This window comes from Hippoglossus hippoglossus, chromosome 6 (assembly GCF_009819705.1).
Source record: "Hippoglossus hippoglossus isolate fHipHip1 chromosome 6, fHipHip1.pri, whole genome shotgun sequence".
In the NCBI taxonomy this organism is placed as follows: domain Eukaryota; kingdom Metazoa; phylum Chordata; class Actinopteri; order Pleuronectiformes; family Pleuronectidae; genus Hippoglossus; species Hippoglossus hippoglossus.
In genome coordinates, this window is record NC_047156.1 from 5,218,018 (window position 1) to 5,241,743 (window position 23,726).

General features: G+C 42.8%; 1 protein-coding gene across 1 annotated transcript in view; it reads left to right on the forward strand.

Annotated features, from left to right (window-relative positions):
• cdh13 (cadherin 13, H-cadherin (heart)) overlaps positions 1-23,726 on the forward strand; it is a 285,157-nt gene that overhangs the window by 83,484 nt on the left and 177,947 nt on the right. Inside the window, exon 2 of the mRNA XM_034588673.1 lies at positions 1,174-1,294. Within this exon, the coding sequence (XP_034444564.1) occupies positions 1,174-1,294 (121 nt within the window). The remainder of the gene's footprint in view (positions 1-1,173; positions 1,295-23,726) is intronic.

A 23,726-nucleotide genomic window follows, 5' to 3' on the forward strand; every position in this document is an offset into this window, starting at 1 on the left:
CTCCCTGAGAATCAGTGCAGACGCAGCACTTCACCGCCTGTTTCCATGGGAATGATGTCAACCCTCTTTTTTTTTACCTTTTGCAAAAAAGGAGGTTAAAGTCCTTTCTCTGCTGCCCAGTTTTTAAATGCAGTGATTTATAGAGTATATGGCTCAATGAAAGGCTGCTGCAGTGTTTGGGGTCTTTTTTAATTTGATTTTTCTAAATAACAGCCAAACGCTTTCCTGACCTTCAGAGTTTGAAAAGAGAGAAAATGGGAAACTGTTCAACACGTTGTTATTTTGTGTCATTTTTTAAATCCAACATTAAATTAAATCTCATTCTCCCAAATTCACTGGATGCTAATTGCCATTTAGTTCTAGTGCTGCTTTTGACTTTGAAACAAGTGTTGTTCATAATTGTTGAATTATAGCTACTCAATGTAAGTATTCATATCACAGTGAAGTGTAAAAGGAGCGACTTGCATGTGAAACTAGGTGATTAATATTGATTTTACCATATTTGTTCATTTTACCTTCGCAAAGGAGATTATGTTTGTTTGTTTGTTAGTTAACGGGATTAAGCAAAAATCTATTGAAATCTACATGAAACTTGGTGGAAATAATAATGGAATATGACCCAAGACAGAATGCATTAATGTTTGTTGTGGAGTCAGCTCCTATTTTCCTTGGAGTCAATGTTTAACGTCTCTAAATAAATGGTTAACATATTTTTTTTGCTTCGGATTTGTTAAATTTCCCTAATTTAATGGGGACAACTGGGTAAAGATAGAATCAGTGTATGTTGTTTTTTTCAATTATATGTTTTCAATGTTGACCTCTGGCTAAACCAACTAAATAAAACATGTCGGAAGTTTTAATATTTTAGACAGCCCCGGAGTTTTCAAAATAAAACGGGTCCAGCAGCGTTTCCAAACTTCTCAGGTTCAGCGGCTCTAAAACTCCAGAGTAGTGCGAACTGCAGGCGAGTCTGTATCAGGTTTCATATAGTGTAGAAGTACACACTACTTTTCTACACTGCATGTGTGTGTGTCGGCCTGATGTTGTTTATTTAACACCAGAAAACCATTTTATTTAGTTTTCTCTCTCGCTGCCCATCAGGTTTATCTGCACAGAACCAATGTGCTCGTGTGTGTGTTGTCCTGACCTCACCTTTTGTTGTCTGCGTTGCAGGTGGCTCCTGTGGGTGGCCAACAGGACGGAGGCCACGAGGGCTGTGTACCTGGCTTCCAGGTCAAACATTACCAGGTGGCGTTCAGCGGAGCTTTCCAGAAAGGCCAGCCGCTCGTACAAGGTCAGTGAAAGTAACACACACGGACGCGTGCAGAGCTTCCTGTTTCATTTCCAATCCAACTTTTTCTGCTTTGCTTTCGAAATTCACTCTTTTGTCATTAAACAACACAAATGTGCTGGGTGTACACACAAACACACACACACACACAAACACACATCAGCTCTCAGCCTGTCTGGCTCCTGTGGATTTGAATAGCACGTCCCGGGGACCTGAACAAAGCTGAGTCTGGCTCCCGGTAGGTGAAGGTGATGGAGTGTCTGTACGTGTTCGTCTGGGCTGTTCGGTTCCTCTCATTCATTAGAATTCATACAAATATACAGGAGAAAGAACTCGTTGCTTCTTTGCATCACAATGACAAAATAATTTGCGTCTGCAGAGTATTTCTCGTCGGTTGGTTGATATTTACCGTGTTTTCCTCTTTGGTTCCTCCTGAAAACAGCTTTGGGCTGCTCAGTTAACTGGGTTTGCCTTGCGACTGTTACGCTGGAGCTTCTCACTCCCAGTTCACCAGTTACCAGGTTTGATTCTACACATCCTTCTGCAGAACTCCTTAACAGCCTCCGATTCATATTTTCCTTTTTTTTATGCAGAAGTGCACGTTGGATCTCTGCAGGTTTATAATAGAAACATTAACACTTTGAGAAGGAGGTCGCTGGGATTCACAGCCGAGGAGTCGTTGTCATGGAGGCTCACTTCTATCTCTGAGCCGGTAGTGAGGCAGCCTTATCGCCCTTCTGTCACGGCAGTGGCCAATCAGATCCCCCACAGACTCCTGCCCTGCAAAACTTAGACCACAGAAGTCCAATCTCAACTCTATATTGCTGCCACAACTTATTGGTCCAGTCCAGCACCTCTGGGACCCCGAGGCGACGCCGGGCTGCAGAGCTCCACTCGGGCTCCACAGAGATCAGAAATAATGTATGCTGGCCCCTCAGCCGGCTCCTCTGGGGTTGTGAGTCTCTCCACAGACATCGACAATGTGCAGTTTGCCGCCGGTGGCTGCTTCACTCGGTGCTTTTCACTCATTTGCTTAATAATTCATTCACTTGTGCTGTTTTATTTTGTCACAATATGATGAAACACAAAGGAAATATGTAAATTCCAACGGGACTGATTCATAGTTTATTAATGGAGTCTGTCATTTAGTGCAGAACTCTAATTATTTAACAACCTCATCATTTATTTCTAATCCCCGACATTACGTCTGTAGCTTTACAGCTGAAATGTCATTACCTGCTTCAGTGACGTGCACATTTACTTCTCTTCCGGCTGCAGCACTTTTACAGTTTACTCAGAACAAACATTATTTAAGTGCTGCTCCTCTGACATCTTCTCCACTTCAAAATACATACTTTCCAACCTGGACGGCAAAATATGACAAATCTGAGCATTTTCTCCTGCAGTCGTTTTCTTTTTTAAAAACTTTTATTGTGTTTGATTTGGTCAGCCAGTGAGGCATTTTGTCATCTAGAGGTTCAGTGGTGCATGTAGTGGGAGACAGAACTCAGTTCTGCTTTAGTGCTCTGCTCTGGGACGACAGAGTGGTTCCATTACCTTGAATATGGTCCTGTCAGCAGAAACGCCTCTCACCGCGGGGGGTCCCGCCGCTTTATGGACACAATCATGGATGTGGATGCTTAGAGTGGATTTAGGAAGAATGAAATCCCCGCGCGCGTTGAGATGGATGAGCATTCAGCTTGAAAGATGTATTATTTTGATGTCAGTGACTTCTCAGGGGGGATTTATTAGATGCAAGTACATTAGAGATAAATGTGAAATAACTGTATGTGTGCATGGCAGTGTGTGTGTGTGTGTGTGTGTGTGTGTGTGTGTGTGTGTGTGTGTGTGTGTGTGTGTGTGTGTGTGTGTTTCTGTGCAGTTCTAACTCAGTGGGTTCACCAACATACATGGATTTCAGAGGGATCACTGATACTGTTTTACCTTCCCACTTTCCCGTTTGTTAAATCCGAACAAATTGCCGGCTGAGTGTTACCACGATTCACGCCGAGTGCCAGAGGCTGCAGCCAGGCCCAGTGACACATGCAGATTTATGTAAATTCTGCTCAGCCCTGTGCCACCTGCTGTAGACCTCTCTGTGTAATTACCAGTGGAGGGGGCGGTCTGCGAGCGAGAGATACCTGTTGGCACAGACCCGGGTTCAAGGACATCCATCTTAGCTAATGGCCGTATCTGAGAAACAAACACATGCTCGCAGGCGGCGTGCAAACATTCGCTCTTTCTCCGTCTTTCCTGCTCTTGGCACCATCGCTGTTCATTATGTCAATCCTGTACTACTGTTGTACGAAGCCTGGGTCCGACTCTTGCTTTTGCTACTTATCTTTCAGTTCCTCCTCCTCCTCCTCCTCCTCCTCCTCCTCCTCCTCCTCCTCCTCCTCAGCTGGTCATCGCTTGCATGAAAAATTGATGCATGTACAAATAGGAGGAAATGGAAAAAGGGTCGATCACGAATGCAGGAGGAGAACATGTCTCCTGTTTTCTCACCTCATGACCTCAATAATTTCCGAGTCTAAATTTATAAACCAATTCACAGACACTTTTATATTAATTAGCAGCGCGTGTTAGATACATGGACTTCAGGAGAAATGTCTCTGTCACTACTCAACTTTCAATTTTAAGTTTGAAACCGTCCAAGTTTCCTCTCTAAAGTCTCTTTCCTCCTGATGTCTACTCACACCGATGGGTAATAGAAGGCTCACGCTAAACTCATTACATTTGCATTGGTAGATTGAAGAGTTGCCACAGTTAAACTCAGCCTGCAGCTCAATCTGAAAAACCATAGAGAAATTCAATTTTAAGAAATAAAAGACTTCATAAAAAAAGCCTGAAAATTGAAGTTGAGTTTATTCAGGTGTATATGAGACGTTTGACCCGATGGGGAGAAATGTCATTTCTGCTGAATCATAAATATTATGAGTAATTGACTCCAATAAAATGAAATAACTGAGCTCAACAGAATTATTACAATGGGGCTGTTTCTGTTTCCACTGTAGCAGCAGCCAGTCTTTTTAGGAAACAACCTGCTTTCTGAAAAGAGCCACGCCTCGAGATTGATGCAGAGATTTGAAAGTGGGGCTTCATGTGGCTTCAAGTGCTTTATTTCTTCTGCATGTTCCAAATCCCGAGCTCTGCCTCTCCACAGGGTCGAGAGGCATTAGCCTGAGAAGCCGCTGAGTGACATTTACTGAAGGAAGATTTAGGTTCTCACTTCAGAAAAGTTTCTTTAATAGTTCTTTCGCTCAGTGGGTTCTGCCACCGACGCAGAGAAATACGGCAATGAGACGTATTGATTCCAGGACGGTGTTATAGCTCACCTTAGTTCTGCAAGCTGTTTGTTTCTCGCCTCGCCCGCTGTCCTCTCGGAGGTGGCAGTAAAGTTGATGCAGTTTGCTGTCACCGCCCTGGCAGGCTGTCAGAAATAATAATGCTTCATAATATCAGTAATGCTGTTACGGCGCGAGAAACCGGACTTCTTCATGAATGTTTATGGCCGGGAGTGTCGCCTCCTCCGAGAGGCCGTCGCAAAAAGACATTACATTTCCGTTAATTTATGCAAACCTTAGGTGAAAATACAGTTTTGATTTTTACGGCGCGCTGGGAAGCTATAGGGCACAACACGCCGACAGCCGGTGAAATGTGGAGAAGGAACGAGGGGAGCCAGCTTATCTGTTTCCTGCAGAGGAAGACCAAGGCTCTGCGAGGCGTTCTGCAGTCCCACCACCAAACGTGATTACTCCTTTAAAACATGCCAGCCTTTAGCCTTTTCTATAGCATCTTTCATATGTTTTTAATTAAGCATTCCTTAAGACTTGACTTAAGAAAAGATTACCTGGAGGAGACGGCCTACTCCCGGCTTGGCACAGCCGGAGTAAGCCCTCTGCTCCATGTGTGGCAGCAGGTCTGTGGATGTGGAGCTCTGTGGCTGGCACCAGGCCCGAGGCATATTAACCGCATTGAGCTCCGAAGACCTCGCTGGCACGGTTCCTCGTCTCTCGCCCCACGTTCCCCCTCCTTCTTTATCATCGAGGCAATTTAAAGGTACTTGAATTCTGATATAGCCTAGTGGTTTTAGATAAACTGGACAAATGTAACAGCTCTCTCATCTGTTTTATTTTTCTGCTCCTGTCCCACACAGCTCTGCTCTTATTTAGTTTGGGTGATACAATTTGCAGAACGCACAATAATGCTGCTCGGGGCACCAAAAAAAAAACCCACGCACACTTACACGTGTTTCTTTTGTTTATCAAATGCTCCATCATGCTGCATATGAAAGATGACTAGCGTGATTTATTTGCAAATTTAAAGGTTGCTTACATCCTCGGCTTTGCATCATTCAAATGTATTCTCATGCAGGAGATTGCTGTGGTTGTGCGTTTGCTTTACCACACGGCATCATGTGGAACACCGCGCTCCACGTCCCTTCAGCCCTTATAATGTCACCAAGCACCTCGTTATTTCACCACGGATACTTCACACAAACAACCCTCAGATGCTCCTGAGTAAATAAAAAAAGAGGAACAGCCTAAAACAAGCATTATATTTACAAGTAAGAATAATAAGAGCCCGTTTTATTGCTTTATTTTATGTCTTTATCGAGGTTCCTCCGCAAAATGTCACTGTGTGTTTTCTGGCCCGTAGCCGAGTGCGTTTTTTGTCTTGTGGCATTTGCTTAAACTAAAGCAGAGAGGCAATTAAAAAAGAGGAGATTCCCTGAGATAGAGCCGGGCTATAAACAGCCCCGCTTCATGGTGAGTTAAAGCAGCTGTGTCCCCACACGTTGTTGCTCTACTTAACTATAATTTCGCCGTGCACGACCTTAAATCCACCACTACCACCCGAACGGTGCGGCCACATACTCCCACACCTGCAGAGTGAAGTCATGTTCTCACCTGCTCCTCTCTCCGCGAGAAGGTGCCTATCTGGATCACGCCACTCTCGCGCCTGTAATGGCGGCGCATTAATCACCTCCTGGAGTTGGACTAGCAGCTTCTTTTTCCGGTGTATTTTTAATTTGACCATAAATCAAGGTGCGCGCTTGACAAATGACTGTAATTACAGGAAAAGGCTAGTACATGTACGAGTATGTGTGGGTGCCGATGTGTGGATTTGGATGTTTCTACATATGGTATTTTCTTTGGGAATCTGAGAATTAGAGACTAAACATGTGTACCGTGGGCAGGGTGTCTGTTTGCAAGCCAGTGGTAGTGTCGGAAGAAGGGAACCAAGATAAAGAAATAATCCATGTCTGTCCCCAGTGCACTTATCTGGCCCAAAGCCACATTCAACCCTATGTGGGTCAACATGTAACTGCAGGCTTGTGGCCTTTGGTATAGCAGCTCAGGATCCTTAGGAGGTCTGGGATGGATGGAGGGAGGAGAGGAGAGGAGAGGAGAGGAGAGGAGAGGAGAGGAGAGGAGAGGAGAGGAGAGGAGAGGAGAGGAGAGGAGAGAGTGATGCTGTAGAGTACATGGCAGAAGCTGTGGAGGACAGGAAGGAAGTGGAATATAAAGCTGAGGAGGCACCAAATCTTTTTATGGCAGATAGCAAATCATCAGTGACATAAGAAAATGCCATGAGAGGTTTTGACGAGAGTTATGATAAGTTACACTATGGGGGGGGGGGGGGGGGGGGGGGGGGGGGCTGATGCACGGCTCTTTAAAATGTGATTTGTAGTGAGAGATCACGCAGTCGGATTTGTGAGGTTTTTTGAAGCATGATTGTATTTCTCTGGGATATTTAAAAAAAAAGTTAGAGCACATACTCTGCAGAACTTCCCTGTGCAATTACAAACTTTACGGGTTCATTCACTCTCAGTTTTACCTCGACCGTTAATCTGCTGATTGTTGAGAAGGACGGCGGAAAACTTTGAAAACGTTCAAAAGTTATTGTAAAACCATCGTTCTTCAACAAATTTACTTACTCCACTTTTTATAATAAGCTAAATAAGTCACATATTTTGAAGTTGATATGGCTAAATTATTACTAAACTGTTGCATTTGCAGCAGATATGATATAAGTCCAATCTCTGTCAAACTCTCCACTGACTCCTGAGGGAAATGTTTGGTTCTTCAGCTGAGAGAAGCTCCACAGAATTCACTACTTGAATCAGTTTGAAATGTTCACTACATTGTGTTTTACAGATTTCTGTTGAAAACAGGTGCCGTCTGCAGCCGAGACAAAAGAGACTGAATCAAAACACTGAGCTGATATGTTCCGTTGAGATGATGCAGAATGTGATTAACACTATTAATAAATAACACTAGCTGCCTTTCACATGAAGTCTCGCTGTTAAGAACAAGGGCGCACATCAGATCTCATTTCAGCCATTTGCTTTCAGTCTGACACATAGACTGTGTACAAACCTGGTGGCTGCCTGCAGTATTGGCCACAAACCCTGCCTCCTCCATGTTAATGAGTGGGACGTGGACCAATTTAAAAAGTCAAAATAAATGTGGCTAAAAGATGGTTCATGTCCCTGTGATGTTTGCTCAGATGTTTAGTTTGGTTCCAATTTCTTGCTATGAAAACAGGGTGAAACATCATGATTGACAGACTGTTTGAAACTGGCTAGTGATTGGTCAAGCATGTTTATCAATGGGCTCGGGTCCATCCCAGATCACTTCTGCACAGACTGGCTCCAAATGACACGCCAGCGTTTGTATCCAGGATATTTTGGCTTCATTTTATTGATGGTGGGAGAGGAAGTGGAGATGCATGGTCCATCTTTATAAACAGTCTCCGATCTGAGTAGTTACAATATTCATTTTCCTCGTGTATGACATTCAGCTGATATCTCACCTTTCTGTCATTGCACTCGCCGCTGGTCCACTGGCACATGAAGTGGCAGCAGCGAGAGAGGACGACCCACAGAGGCTGCAATCAGAGCATCGGGGACACAAGTGCCAAGACCCCATCTGCAATCATTGTGCAACTGGCAGTGGTTTGATATAGTGTCTCTCCCTCTCTTCATCTCATCTGAGTCAGTCCTCTCTCTCTCTCTCTCTCTCTCTCTCTCTCTCTCTCTCTCTCTTTCTCTCCGCCACTCTCTCTTTCCTGAAGAAGCTTCCTCTTGCTTCCTCCCTGTGCTCATGTGTTGGCTCTGCCTAACCTACTTAACAGGGGAATTTACATTTCTCATGCACATCGCGCTACATCTGCTACGAGCTCCAACAAACATCATTCACAGCACTCCTGGAATTAAAAATAAACTCCACATGTTTAATTCAATACAGGCTGTTGGACTAAGAGGATGTTCATCAATTAGTAACATGATGTTTTTAATTGCAGCTTTGAAGGAATTTAGGGAGCCGGTTTTGGCAAGCAGATACGAACTGTCAAGATTAATATTACATTATTCTGTCCAGACGTTGGCACATCTTGATTCGGGAAGGATGCGAATTGCCTGAAAAGATCAGAGACCACAGTCAATCAGAGCAGTTTGCACCATCTGGGAAACGGCTGCGGAACATCCTGTAGATCTGTGGTTCAAATAGTAGCTTTATTCTAAATAAACAGTCTTATTTGGGATATTTCCTTCTGTGTAAGAGTTGGAACAAATCAGTCAATGGAGCAACCACATGAGTCTATGAATAAAGTGGAGTAGTGGTGGTTTATAAGTACAATGACGAACCAACTTACATCCTTCAAAAGGGTCATTCTGTCATCCTGTACGTTTGTTTATTTGCTTGTGAGCCAGACTTTTGGACAAATCACCCAAAAACCTGGTGGAAGGATGTGGTATGACATGCTGAGATATGGAGTTTTCCAACATTTTTCTTTATTTCTCAGAGAATAATTGATCTTGTTGAAAAGGTCAAGCATGTTCAGGGGACTGATAGTTGTGAGTGTAAAAAATTTGGTGAAGATCCAAATACAAATCTGGATCTAGCTGCTGCAGCTTCAGCTCTCCTCCCTTCGCACGTGCTCTACTTTTGTTATTGTGAATTTAAGTACGATGTAATGCTCATGTTTTTATTTTTCAAGAGGGGAAAACTTTTTCCTTCTTTTGTTTGAGTTTCAGTTCTGCATTTTTCTACACAACTGTATTATAGAGGAGATGCAAAGTCTCTTTTCTTTGGTCATTGGTAACAGTCCATAGTCTAAAATTAAGGTTTAATGAAATGTTGCATTAACTTTTCTTCATTTCATCTCTACGACTGCATTTTTTAGTGTTCCGACTTTGACTAACACGTATTTCATCTGTAAACACTATTTGAAGACCAGAAGAAAGTAATTTATAGTCTTGAAGTCTTAAGATTTGATGTTGTTTGGCTTGTACTAAATGATTTAAAGTGTCTTCAGCACAGCTGTACTCGTTTTGGTTGCAGTCCAATAAAGTTGTTGGTTTGACCGACTGGTTTAAAGGGGACGTGGTCATTTGAGCTCTGCCTGGTCCACTTTTTGGACAAAGCAAACCTTTGCACTGACCTCCACAGAAACTTTAAATCTAACTTTAGTTTGTTGCTAGGATCGTTTTTTCTGGACTCGGGAGATCAATTTTGCCCGAGACAGCTTCACTGAATTCTTATAACAGCATTTCCAACAACAACATGACATGTCAGTGGAGGGTTAATGGTCTGACAGCTTGAGAAACCCTGACCGTCTGATTTCAACAATTTTCACCACTTAACTCTCACTTTATTTAGACTCAGTGACATGATAAACAGATGTTCATGACAGATCTAATAATTCCAGTTATGAAACAGGCAAAATTGTGTTGTTGGTAAAATTGTTTGTACAGCATTAATGTAAATTCCATTACCCTGAGCTAATATTAAAACATAATGTGAAGCTACATTTCAGTAAAGTAAATAGATCTGTTAACTTCGCCCTTTAGAGGGATGCTTTGTTTACACCGGAGTTTGTCTTTGAATGTCTCACTTCCTCAACACACGCTGAGAGTGATGCAATTATTCTTTATGTTTTATCAGAAAGTTACGACGCTGATTTCATCTCATCAGATAATTAGGGGTTGTTGTTTTATCACCTGGCACTAAATGAGCTCCAGCTCCATATTTAAACGGTCCGCCGTAGGTAGTGTACATTTCTGAGTGTGTTAATCTTTAAACGTGTGTGTGTGAGGTTATTTCTATCATCTGCAGTTATGTTGATAGACTATAAACACAGGTGTTTTGTGGCGGCAGCTGCCATCAAACATACCACATATTTCATTTTCTTTCCCCGTCACAAACAAACCATTCACGAGCATCTGCACCTCATTATTTTATTGCCCCCTCTCCACGCATTTCTCGCATACTTTATATCCATGAACTAGAAAAACGCGTTCTTCCAATTATCTGACGAGACAGACAGCCGTTAGCTGTTGTTTCAGAATATTATTTGCTGTCAGGTCTAATTATCTTTACATTTTCATGCTCCATCGTTTGGCCAAGTCTAAAAATATCTGCTTGATAATGTTACCGCGAAGTTACAGCAACATACAAAGTTTCATATCCTTTGTATATTGTTTTCCTCTTTATTTTATTATAAATGTGTTTACTCTCAGTATTTATATCTGTAACTTGTGCTACAAGCAACAGTTTTTGTATTTGCAATGAAATAAATAACAGTCGTGTTTCAACCCTGAAAACTGTAGAATTCACCTATATTTAATTCTACTTATATTCTTACGTTATACTGAGATGTTGCACAACACTGTAAAGACAAAAACTTGATATTACAAAAATATTTAACGCCATAAAAAATACATAAACTTGGCAAAGTATGCGTTTCAACATAAGTTTATAGTGTAAAGTTGGCCCCAATACATATTTCAAGATGGCCAAACACCAAATGTTGAGTTTGGAGCTGAGTGCACAGCAGGTACGAGGTCGACACAACAAATCTGCAGGAGGTTTCCACTACGTTAGTTCACCTTTCCTTTTCTCCTCAGGTGAATGTTGTGTCCTGAAGTTTTTTGGTTCGTGAATTGTTGAGGCTTGTCGACCTTATCAGGAAAGTTTGGGAATGATTTAATGCAACTATTTCATCAATATGTAATAAGTCCTTTTGTAATCGATTATTTGACTCTTACCCAGAAGGTGGAGTTTGTCATCCATCAACCAGAAGTTCGGAAGTCTGCATGATTTAGGATAGAAAAAACAGTATGAATGGTTGAATCTAATGTTTTTCTTTTTACAGTGTAAGGCGATTAAGGAATACAGTTTGTTTTTGACCAATGGAACTCGTCACTCAGATTGTTTACATGTTGTTTTGAAGAATCACGTTTTTCCTGAAACGCTTGTCACAGCGATTCAATTCTATTTCATTTGCTACCGGATTAAAAATAAGATATTCCACTGGGTTAAACCACTTTTTCATGGTTATTCTGCAAGATTTTTTACATTTATATTCATGAGCATTTTACCCGCAGCGGTGGCCATGTTGATTTGTTTCATCCGTCTATAAAGCGTTGGCAAATTTCTTTAAACCCTTTGTTTTTAGGGGGGTCCTGAATACACTACGGTTGACGTGGTGTTTGAAGGGCTGGGTGGTCACTGCCCCTATCACAGATAAATGGGCCAACACTGACCTTCACAGCCATGTGCAGCACGAAGGGGTCGGGCCAAGCGGTGGGGATAACGGGTGAATTGCGACACAGCCTTAGTGTATGGATGCCTTTTATATAGAGGCAACCCACTTTCATACAGTAGACGGTAAAAAAGTTATCTTTCAAACCCCAAATCCTCAACAGTGCACTTTCAACAAAGGTTACACCTCAGCGGGACCTTTAACCAGACATCTCGAGTGAACTGTGCACTCAGTAAGGAGATAACGATGTGCTGCTGTCACAGAGGTGACAGAATTACTTCACGTCAGAAGTTTTGTTCACACCCTTATGCTACTTTTCAGTCTTTGGCTCGTAGCCTGGAGCCCAGCATGGCTCCTTCTGAGTGGGTGAGGGAAACCGCTGAGTAACTTGGCGGCAGCCTCGGGGGTGTAACCTGGGTGCTGCTGACATTTGCTTCTGGATTTCTGTGTGAGAAAGTGTGTGTGTGTGTGGGTGTGGTACTTTTAGCAGCTCGGGGAGTGTGTATTATTGGAAAGGCAAGAAGCCACAGCAAATATATACATGATCACATGTCTAATCTCTGCACCATCTGGTATCTCATCTATCTGTCTCATCTTGTGCAGTCATGCTTGCAGATGCACAGACTCGCTCGCAGACTCCAGTCGCACTGATTAACAGACAGAGCACAGCTTTTTTTTTTCAGGTTCAGCATCCAAACACTTAATAAGATTGTATTAATATACTCCTGGTTTCAATATCCACCCAGCATTAGCTGTCTGGCTCCTTACATAGGGAAGGAGGCGCGCTCATAAAGGCCGTCAGATACAGAACCGGCTGGAATTGTAGACGTACGAGACATATGAGCATGACGGAAATAATTCGTAAACTGAACTCTGAAATCAAGACAGCACAAACTAAAGGTTTTGGCCAAAGGACAGAAGGAAAGAGATTACTGAGATCCAGCCCATTAGGTTATTGTAAAGCAACAAATAACAGAAAAATAGCTGCATATAATTCGTAATCAACCTGAGCAGAAACCTCGTGCGTTGCTGTAATGTTGACGAGGGGCCGTGGATGAATTTATAGCTGGAGAACAATTAACCGAACAACAACAGGTTTGATCCTCTGGGATTCAGTGAGCTCCGTGTTAACAGAATAGATTTCATTCATCCTGGTGTCACAGTCGTCTGTGGTAAAATAATACGATAGAAGCAACAGCTTAACCACAGACTTGTGCTAAAAAACAACAATCCACCTGACTTTGTCAACCTGTTGTGAAATCTCCCGGTGAGAAAAGGTGGTGACTAGAGGCTTCAGTTCGGTGATTAAAGCCCATGAAGTATCCCGTTTGTCACATCCTCCGTTATAAGTGCCTGCAGGAGTCTACCCACTTCAGTTTTAGGAGCGTAAGCAGCAAAGCTCCAAACCCTCACAGAGTTAAATAACCTGGTTGGTTACTGCATAAGGGAAGTGACAGCTCTTAGTGAAATCACGTTATGTGGGGCAGAGGCACATTTGCAGAGAGAGAACCTTGAGGCTAATACTTAACGGATTCTCACTCTCTGAATATAATAATAGCGTCCGTGTCAGTAACGTTGTTAAACCAAATCACACGAGCAGAAATCGTGGTAATATCTCGGTAGAACAAAGAAACAGGTGCGGCACTCGCTGCTCTGTATGTGTGAGGTGGTTCTTGCCAAAGTTTTAGCAGATTTTTGAAATAATTTTCTTTCTAATTCCAGTTCTTTTAACATCGGGAGGCTGTAAATCCCTAAAGTCCCAAAGTCTGCAACACTTAAGGAAAGACTTGAGGAAAGTGAGCATAAAAGGCAGAAAATGTCCATGAGGCAGCCCTGAAGCACTTTCACAGCGGGGCGGGACTTCAAGCCTTCGTGGGCTTTTTTCCGGTTGGAAGTGCGTTAAAACCCGTGAGCGAGGGTGGCCATTGTAACTGTGCATACATCATTCATGACAAAAAATGATCCTTAAGCTGCATCGTTTTACATATATGATATACGGGAGGTAAACCAAACACGTTGAATGTCAGACCCAGGGAAAACCGGCTGTCTCGGTGGTCAGCAGGCGAGAGCTGCAGAAACAAATTATCATATTTATGGCTCCAGTACATTTGGAAGTCAAGAGCACAGCACTGCAGCAGTCGTCAGACAGTCCTGCGATATGACTCAGAGCTTCCCCTGCAGCTCCTGCAGCGCCAGATGGTCCCTCAATTGCAATCATATGTTCCAAAGGACACGGAACGACTTTTGACCTCCAGAATTTATTTTGGCAGCGAGTTCAGATTGGTTATTTTAGGGCTGATAATCAACAGTGCGACAAACAACTCCCTCCGTTTCCCACGTATTATCCTGTGATCCCCCCGCGGACGTTTGTCCTCGCTTAAAAAAGCCAAATTGAGCAGGTGACGCGTTCAGATTCCCATCGCTTCACTTGTTGTGCCAGAGCGACGGGGTGCGCTCGTCTGGCCGGTTCGCCGGCACATTAATGGTCCAGTAGTCAGTTTTGGCCGAGATGACTGATAGCAGTGTGTGTGCATTGTTTGAGGTCATCTGGCTCATTGTGCCGGCTGCCTGGTGGTGCACATGAATGACTAAGATCTTCATTTCTCTCATTTTCTGATACACCAATTAAGCACCTGCTGCACCGAATATTGTCTCCTAATATCTGGCTCGCTAACGGTTCCCTTGTGCGATGTTGTACAGCTGCCGCGTGGCCCTGAAACCCACTGGCCATTAGATTTGTCTTTATATGACTCCAGCAATGATTCTGTGCGTCTCATACTATCTTCTGCTGGCACTCATCCCTGCCCTGCCCCCCCCCCACCTCTGATGAACTGCGTTGCCCTGCCGCTGACAAACAAACGCAGGTTGATTGAAGTTTGTGACGGTGCAAGAATAACCCTCTCCCCTCGCTCCCTTCAGATCTGTTGCCGCGCTTCAGGGGATCTCAATCACGTTGATGCGCTGATGTATTTCCATTTGTATATTCACATAAAAACTGAGCGAGGCGGCGGCGCTGTGGCTTTTAAAATAGGAATTTAAATGGTTTCATATTCAAGCAGGTGTAACCTTGGAACAGGCAACTTCAAAGCGTGAGCCTGTAGGCCTAAACACTTCCATCGCGCGCGGCTGCAGCGGGATGTTTACCGTCGCTGTCAGTGATGTGCACGCATGTTAAACCTTGAACAGTATATTTCCACAGACGAGTGCATGAATTAATTGCTTGTAAGTGAGGATTGTTTGCTTATGTTTACTCTTCTGCTCCCATTACACCAGTCGCTAAAACACACCGATGGGTTCGCTCAGTCGAATCATCCGCCCGACCAGATGCAACACTTAAAAAGTAAATAAAGGCACTCGTAAAGATGCATGCTCTTCCTGTCAGAAATGTGAGAAGTGCTATTCCCAGTCATTATCTGCCTCGGGCCTCTGTATGAAGTGCTGCCGGTAATAATGAGAGTTTGATTTGGTGGGTTTTCGTCTGTCGAGTTCGTGGCTCGACGGGGTGGAGACGAGTCTCTCCGTGACTTTGTTTGCATCCTGATGAACGCGGGTGATTATAAACAAAAGTGCTGCAGCCCGTCGGGGGAAATACACATCGCAATTATGGCAGAGAAAAGATGCTCAGGAAACCTTGTTAAAATCTAATAAGCCCAAGGTTCTTTCTTATTTGCCTTGTTTTGTCGGGGCTGAACATTATGATTGCCGAAATCCAAATTAAATAAAACTGCGTGAGGGAAAGAACACGGGCAGAGAGATGGATGGATTTTTCCGTTGTCCTCCTTCTATCTGGTAGATGAATTGCAGGGCGGTAATTTGATGCAATTGAAGAGCAGCAACTTCCTTGATTGCAAATATAAACTGGCATGGCCGGGCACTGGCACCGAGGCCACGGCATCTGGAGCAGTGCGGAGGTCTGCAGCGGAAAATCCACCTCTGCTTCACATCCACCACAACATCTGGCCATCAATAAGAAGCAGGGCTGAAGTGTATCGCTGCATCAGTGGCTGTGTGAGGTTGGATTTGTTTCCATCCTCTTTGTTTTTTTTCATGAAATATCTCAACAACCATCACACCGGTTGCCATGTGATTTAGTGCACATACTTACGGTGTCCGGATGATGAATCCCTATAAGTCTGATGATCCCATGAGTTTTCTCATTGCGCCGGCAGCAGGTCAAACTTTCCACTTAATCTGTCAAATATCACAGCGTCTAGCAGATGGTTTGGCACAAAACTTTTTTTTGTCCAGACTTCCATGCGATGCAGCGAATGAATCCTAATGATTTACGGATTCCCTGGGGTATACATTTGTGGGGCTTGAGTCAAAATATCTGCAGCACTATTTTCTGGTTTTCTATAAAATGTTGTACATTTATTCATGTTTCCCTCCGGCTGAATTGTAATGATTTTGCTAATCCCCCTGATATTTCATCGAGCCTCATCGTGAAGTCAGATTTTTCTTTAGTTCGTCTAGCACCTGCAAAACTAATGACGTTCCCATAATCCTTAGCAGCACTTAGCTGCACTTCATCAACATCAGCACTGTTGGAATGTACAAAGTATTCGTAGTATCCACTTCTCCTACTTTTAGCCTAATTTAACTTTTCACTTTTACTAGACAACGTATATCAGCAAATATCTCCCAATTTCCACCCCACTACAGTTTTACCATGCATTGCGTTACATTTTCACACTGTTTGAAATATATGTTTTTTTAATAATCAATAACTATTGTTCCACTGATCCAGAAGAAACAGAGAAAATGGATTCAGAAGAGGTCACCGCCGACACTCAGACTCCAGATTTAAAATATCAGTGACCAGTGTTAAAGAGATATATGACAGAGTGTGTACTATATATGAATTTAACTAAATATACAGTTGAGTAGACTGTTGCATCACGGAACAGGCTACTCCTCGCAAGTATTTTCACTTTAAACAAGTACTAACTTACTTTAACTCACGGACAGAACTTAATGTGGCACTTTTACCGTAGTACATTTCTGTGTACTTATTTGCACTAAAGGTTTGAGTACTTCTAGCGCTTGACTTAGCGTAGCTGACTCATGCTTTCTGTTTAGATTGTAGATAACGACAGGATGTGAAGGAGCCTCGGCTGTAATGGGATTTAAAGACATGTCCTACTATATGTCACTTGTATGAACATCAATCATCATGTCTCATAAGACTTCTGGTGTCAGTGTGAGGCTCCAATAAAATGGCACGTAACTGTTTGTGTGTGTGTGTGTTGCCTAGTGTCGGTGTCCTGGCATTTCCTGTCCTGCTCAGGTGAATGGGCTGTAACTCAGGGTGATAACACGGGAAGGATATAACCCTGAATGGAGAGAGAGAGAGAGTGTGAGAGAGAGAGAGAGAGAGAGAGAGAGAGAGAGAGAGAGAGAGAGGAACCTGAGTCCGCTGTGATGTCCCAGATCAGCCGTGCAGTTTGTCACATGACTTCAACTCCGCTGCTAAACCGTCAGAGACTGATCTATCTTGTAAATGCCAGCTTGGCATAATCAGCTCCTGCTCATTTCTAAGTGGTGTGATCTGACACAACCTCCGAACCTTAATAAATCATTGAGTGAATGTCAGCGAAGCCCAGTGGAACCTCTCCACTGTTCTTAATGTTTTTTAACACTCACAATAGAAACATTTTTCAGAGGCCATTGACATCCTGAAGCCTTGTTATTGGTGAGGACAGTCATCGGGGGTGATAATAAGTTTCTTCTGTCAGGAAATGAAAAGGTAGTGAGACAATCAAACACAACAAAGAAGGAGCCTTTATCAAAAGTAAGTTATTAATATCCTTTAATCATTTTCTTTTGAGAAATTGAAATGCAGGCACTTTAATTAACAACTGAAGATTTTAGTCTTTTTAAAAGTTATTTTTCCGTGACCCACTGTAATTGTTAACCTCCTGTTCAGTTGCAGGGCTGAGGATAAAACTAATATTCTGTCGTTTCTAATACAGCTTTTATAAAAGTGTGTGAGAGAGGTGCTGCAGGCTTTTTGGGTGACGACAAACAAGATTCATTGAGATAATCACCAAAGATAAACAGCTTAGACTTGTGAAACTTTTTTGTCGTGTTATTTGTGTTTGTTGTCAAGTGTAAGTATATAGAAGAAAAAGGAATTTACTCTGCAGGTGCATCTGCAGCCAGTCTGTCAAAAGTTTGTCAAAATATCTGTGGTTCTTTTCACCAAGTGAGATAAACTGTCAGTGTCACAAAATCCTTGTATCTCTGGATGACTTGTGAGAAGCTGAGGTGAGTCCCACTTGTAGGTTCAGGAGCTGGAACATTGTGGTTTCTCTTTCACAGTTGATTTTTTAAATGTTTATCATAAGATCGTTCCTTCAACCTGTGAGTGTAGAAAAACCACGATGATGTTTCACCTTCGTTTTATTGCTATGAGCATAAGAGGTTATACAGATGCAGAAAAGCATTGAACGTTCAATCGTTGACATGGTAACTGGCTAAAAATCAGGGTTTGAATGCAGAATTACCACAAAATGTCATATTTTAATCTTATATTCAAGTGTGACAGTTCTGATTTACACTTGACTAAGTGGCTCACAAGTTACAACAATGCTCAATAATGTTTAAAAAGTCATGAATGCTTTGAAAAATGGACGAAGGAAACAAGCAAATAACCTGAAAACTGTAAATAAACCATTTTGCAACTACGGAACACAAACATAATGATTTCCTCCCTCGCTACGTGGTTTACATTTCAGCATTGCACATCCACAAATAATCTTCTGGCAGAACAAAGGAAACTAAACCCGGTTTTACTTTTTCCTCCTCGAGACACTGAATATTTTGGCCCCATCTTGTCGTCACTATCACATTTGTTGTAGAAACGTTGCGGTTGCTTTACGCTGTCGGAGGGGGGGGGGGGAAGACTTTCATCTCTTTGTCTCTTCTACCTTTTCTGTACATTGTGGTTTTCATAACGTGAGACTGTCACACGCTGACGGAATCCCATCCTGACACGTGTCCAAACAACCGTGCATGTTCACTTCTGTGCAGCGCAGAGAAGCTTTGTTTCCACACGTCAACACTTTAATTCGATTTTATTCTCAGTTGACGACACTTGGAATTATTTGCTTGTTCAACTGCTTTGTTTTTCTGATGTTAACAGTCTCTTTAAAAACAGTTCATTTGGATTTAGTCGTTATCCGGTGTTTTATTATTAAAAGATTTAATTCGTGCTGAAATTTGAGTTTAGCAGTTTGGTTTGATTTGGATCACAGATTACGTTTCCAAGGCCGTTGTCTTTGATTAAGTATTTTCTTTGATAAAAATCCTTGACTGTGTCTAGAGCGTCCGTGTGCCGTGAGATTTAGAGGCAGGCTAGAAGTGTAGAATGGATGGTTTTTATTTAATCAGGTAGTTAGCATGACTGGCTGACCTTTACCAGTGCTTGTGAAAACTCTGTGATGCCGTTTCGGATCAGAAAGTAACTGTACTTTAATTGGCGGCAGTCCCTAGCGCAGCGGACGGTGCCATACATCAAAGTGTGATCAAAGGGCCTGGAAAACACACACACTCACACACACACACACACACACACACACACACACACACACACACACACACACACACACACACACACACACACACCGCGTTAGTATGCACAGACCAAACTTACACTGACAAATGCAGCGGGTACAGTTTCCCTGCTGTGAGTGACACCGAAAATACCGTGTGGTTTCCTAACAATCCAGATTCCTCCTGATGATTCACAGTCATACATCGAGGGGATTGGTTAGAGTGGCAGTGCAGGCGGGGGTGGGGGCTAATAAACCATTATCTCCTCAGATGAAAAGCCTGAGTCACTGAATTCCAATAAAGGGTCCAACACAGCGCCGTGCGATAGGAAACTCACCGCGAGAAAATGCAATTCAGAATGTAAATACGTTTTTCAAAAGCCGCGTGCTCTCTAATACCGGGTGATTATTTGAGAATGGGCTTCTCCTGAGCCTTCTTTATGAGGCTGAGCACACTCCGGCTGGTTAGACATGGCAGCTATCAGCTCGAACACACCCACGCTGCTACCTTGGAGATTACTCCTGTGATTCCCATCTCGCCCATCATGGAGACTTGACATTTGAGCTACAAGACAGAAGATTGTCTTCAAAACACTTCAAAGGCAAACTTTAGTATACCCGACAAAGGAGGGCGGGAAATAAAATCCAATTTGTGGGCTCACGAAGAGAGCGGAGCCAACGCAAATACCTTTGGACAATGTTGGATGTCAAAATATGTGTCTTCATCAGTACAGACGCAGAAAATCAAGATTACAGTTTTGTCTGTAGGTGTGTTTTTCACTATTCTGACAACTGTTTTAAGAACATTTTAGGCGATAATCTTTAATCTTTCAGAGGATAAAAATATTTCACTTCAAGTAGGGAGTTCATTTTAGATTTCTGACTAAGACGTCACAACCTGACACTTGCATTTATTCACAAAATACGTATTGAAAAGGAATTTAACTCTGTGCCAGAATTTAATCTTGTTTGTATAATTCTGAGGATATAATGTTTATATTTTCCTTCATTGAGAAATCTGCAGTGGTGTTTGATTTGCCAAGAACGCCGACGGAAAAGAAGTAAAACCTAAAGCAGCCGTGGCCCCTTGGTGTCCGACAGTCTGGTGCATTTTGCATTCACGGCCTAAGTAGGAGGTTTTTGGCCTTAAAGGAACTTGAGCGTCAGTCTTGAGGAAAAAGTTGCCACCCCCCCCCTCCCCATCCGCCGCTTCTCTCTTTCCGTCTCCTCTTCAGGCACAAGTGAGGGATTTTGGCGACCCTAATCCATGTCGCGCAAAGTTGTTTCAACCCTGAGCCAGCTCGCTCTGAAGAAAAGGAAGTGGGTGCGCGGTGGTGCCGGTTGTGAGCGGGGGTAACGCTGCGTTCTGTCATTGTTGCGCGACTTCAAAGCCGCCAACTCACCATGTTCTCCTCTGAAATCCCCCAAAACCTGACAACATTAGAATACCATCAAACACTCTCTGGCTGCCTTTGAAATGCCACTGACACTGTTTGGCGTTGGCAATTTGCAGCCTCTAAAGAGCGCGCCCATGTTATTGAAATAAATCCGAGGCTTGTAATGGGAATGGAAATGAACACATCTTTCATGCTTTGGCTTAGAAGTGAGAGTTGAATATTGAGATGGAGCCTTGTTTCCCTCGAGAGTCGCTTGTTGACTTTGTAGCTCTCCCTCAGTGTCCGTCGTATAGCCTCGCCTCTCACGTCGGGTTTCTTCTCCGTTTTCATTTTCATCCCCGCCCTGCTCCACTCTTCACTCCGGTATTCTCTCCTCCTCTTCATCCAGATGGCAGAAAATTATTCTGTCCAGAGGGAAGATTTAAAAATGTCCAGAGCGAGAGTTTTAGACGGAGCCAGACTAAACAGTCACAAAGGTTAAGTGTACTAAATGAGGGCTTTGATAGAGTGTAGTCTATTGATTTTCTAGTCAGGGCAACACTAACCGTGGAGTGGATTCCCATTTCTCTTGTGTGCTGGCATGATGGAAGACAGACGTGTGCAGATTGATGAGTTCGAGTCAGACACATTGTTTGTACAAGGTTAAAATGGCGAGAAGTGTAGCGGAGTCGGCGAACATGCGGCTGAGAGGGAGCGGATTCCGTCCTGATAGGAGTTAATTTGGAATCCCACCTTCATGGTGTTTAATTTTATTGAGAAACAAGAACAAGAACAGCCGCTGCTTTTTTCCGCAGTGAAAACAATTTGTGTTAATTACAGCGCTGGGTTGCCGTCGTACTGGGACTGAACAATGGGCTTTTCCCCACTGTTTGGTAAACCTCACACATGAGGACTACTTTCTATTAAAGCCCAAATACAACGAGGTATTTCTCAAAATTAAGAGGAAGTGACTGTTTCCAATTAATTAAAAGTTGTTAACTTCATAGCCCATGTGTAGGAGCTATATTGTGAAAGTAGTAATTCTGCACATATTTGGGTTATATTTATTATTTTTATGTCGGGAATTCATTTGCACATTCAATATTTACACAGTTACACACACACACACAACGATACTGTGCATGCATACACATACATTTTATATATTTAAAATCTCTGGGAAACTGATTTATTCTGTTGTTGATTATTTTGAGTAATTATTAATAACAATAGTATTCTCTAGTGATGCTGTGTGCAGTCGTGGTTGATCTTGCTGCAGTGATGGTTACTGGTGCTAACAGCCAGTGGAGTTTAATAATACAGGACCAAGAAGACTGTGTGCGGCAGACAGTGCTTAAAAATCTACTTTGTCAGAGAAACAATACAGAAAACCCACTGGTGTATCCAAGCAACAAACTCACACTGTTTTCATAATGATAATAGTGTCAGGCAATTATTCTCTGCATTCCCAGTTAAGTTAGTTTCCCTTTTGAGAAATTGGAGGTGATTTTGAGTCCTAGATCTCCCTGCAGGCCTGCTATCCAAAAACTGAAGAAACAACCATTTATTTGTGTGTGTGTGTGTGTGTGTGTGTGTGTGTGTGTGTGTGTGTGTGTGTGTGTGTGTGTGTGTGTGTGTGTGTGTGTGTGTGTGTGTGTGTGTGTGTGTGTGTGTGTGTGTGTTGTAGTTTGAATCCCGACTCGGGGCAGGGTCTCTCTGTGTGGAGTTTGCATGTTCTCCCTTGTTACTTCACAGGTACCCTCACACACAGATTGCATTTCCTGCTTCATGATCAAAGCCATCAAAGTGTTTTACTACTTCGAGGCTTCTAATGTGAAGCAGCAGTGGTAGAAACTTCTCGATAAACAGTTAGAGTGATATCAATGACAAGATTGACAGTAAAGCTGCATCCAGTCATATTGTGGATTAAAGAGTCCATAGCTAAGAATAGAAACGACTGTATGGTAATCACACAGTATAATTCAAAATGTTAAAAACAGAAATTGCTCTGTTTTTATTATTTATTATATAACTATTACAGCGCTGTAGAACACACCGTCTTAAAACAACCTACAAAAATAACCTTGGCTCAACAAATGTGAACAATTAATGTTTATTTTTTCCTTCCGCCATTTGTTTTGCTGCCGCCCACTAATATTGAACCTGCCGTTTTAAAGAGAAACTGTCGGCCTGATTGATTCCCTTGTTAATTGCTTGTGTTTATGACCGTGCCCGCTGTATAAACTATTTGTATTGCAATGATTAGAATACATTGCATTTGTGAAGCAGTGAACATTCATTCATCACGGTGGTTCCAGCACATTGGTTTTCCAGTTTTAATGAGCTGGTTCAGCAGAGAGCGCCTTGCAGCCTTTGTACTGTGGATGGGAGCTGTGTTTTATCTTCACAGAGGAAACGCTGATTCACGCGCTGCTCCGAGAAACTTGATAAGTATGGGCTCAAATCTGAACCTCTCTCTTCCTCGGAAAGAGTCGCTCTCCAGTGTGAAGAGAACACACGAGGGGAGACATCAAGATCTTTGGTGAAGGATTTCCTTCAGCGGGTCATCAGCAACCACCGACGTTTTGAGCGCTGGCGAAGCATCGCATCCTAAACTGATAAATCATGTGGGACGTTATCTGGACAGCCTAGCATCCTGTTCTCAACCCAGAGAAGAGGGGAAGCATAACGTCGCCAATTGTTTTTCTTATTCTCATGATGACGTCAGTATTAGTTTTTGTAAACTAGGTCACAGACAACTTGTAAGTCGAAACCATAGATTATATAAAGATGGATAACAAGGCTCCACTTCTCCCCAATGTCCAAAATAGCCCGGACACTGGGATGGACCCATGGTATCGAGGTCCCACCCATGCACACGCTCGACCAATCGTTTCAGTCTCGGCTGTCAATCATGACGCTTCAACCCGTTTTTACAGACTCACATAACTATCA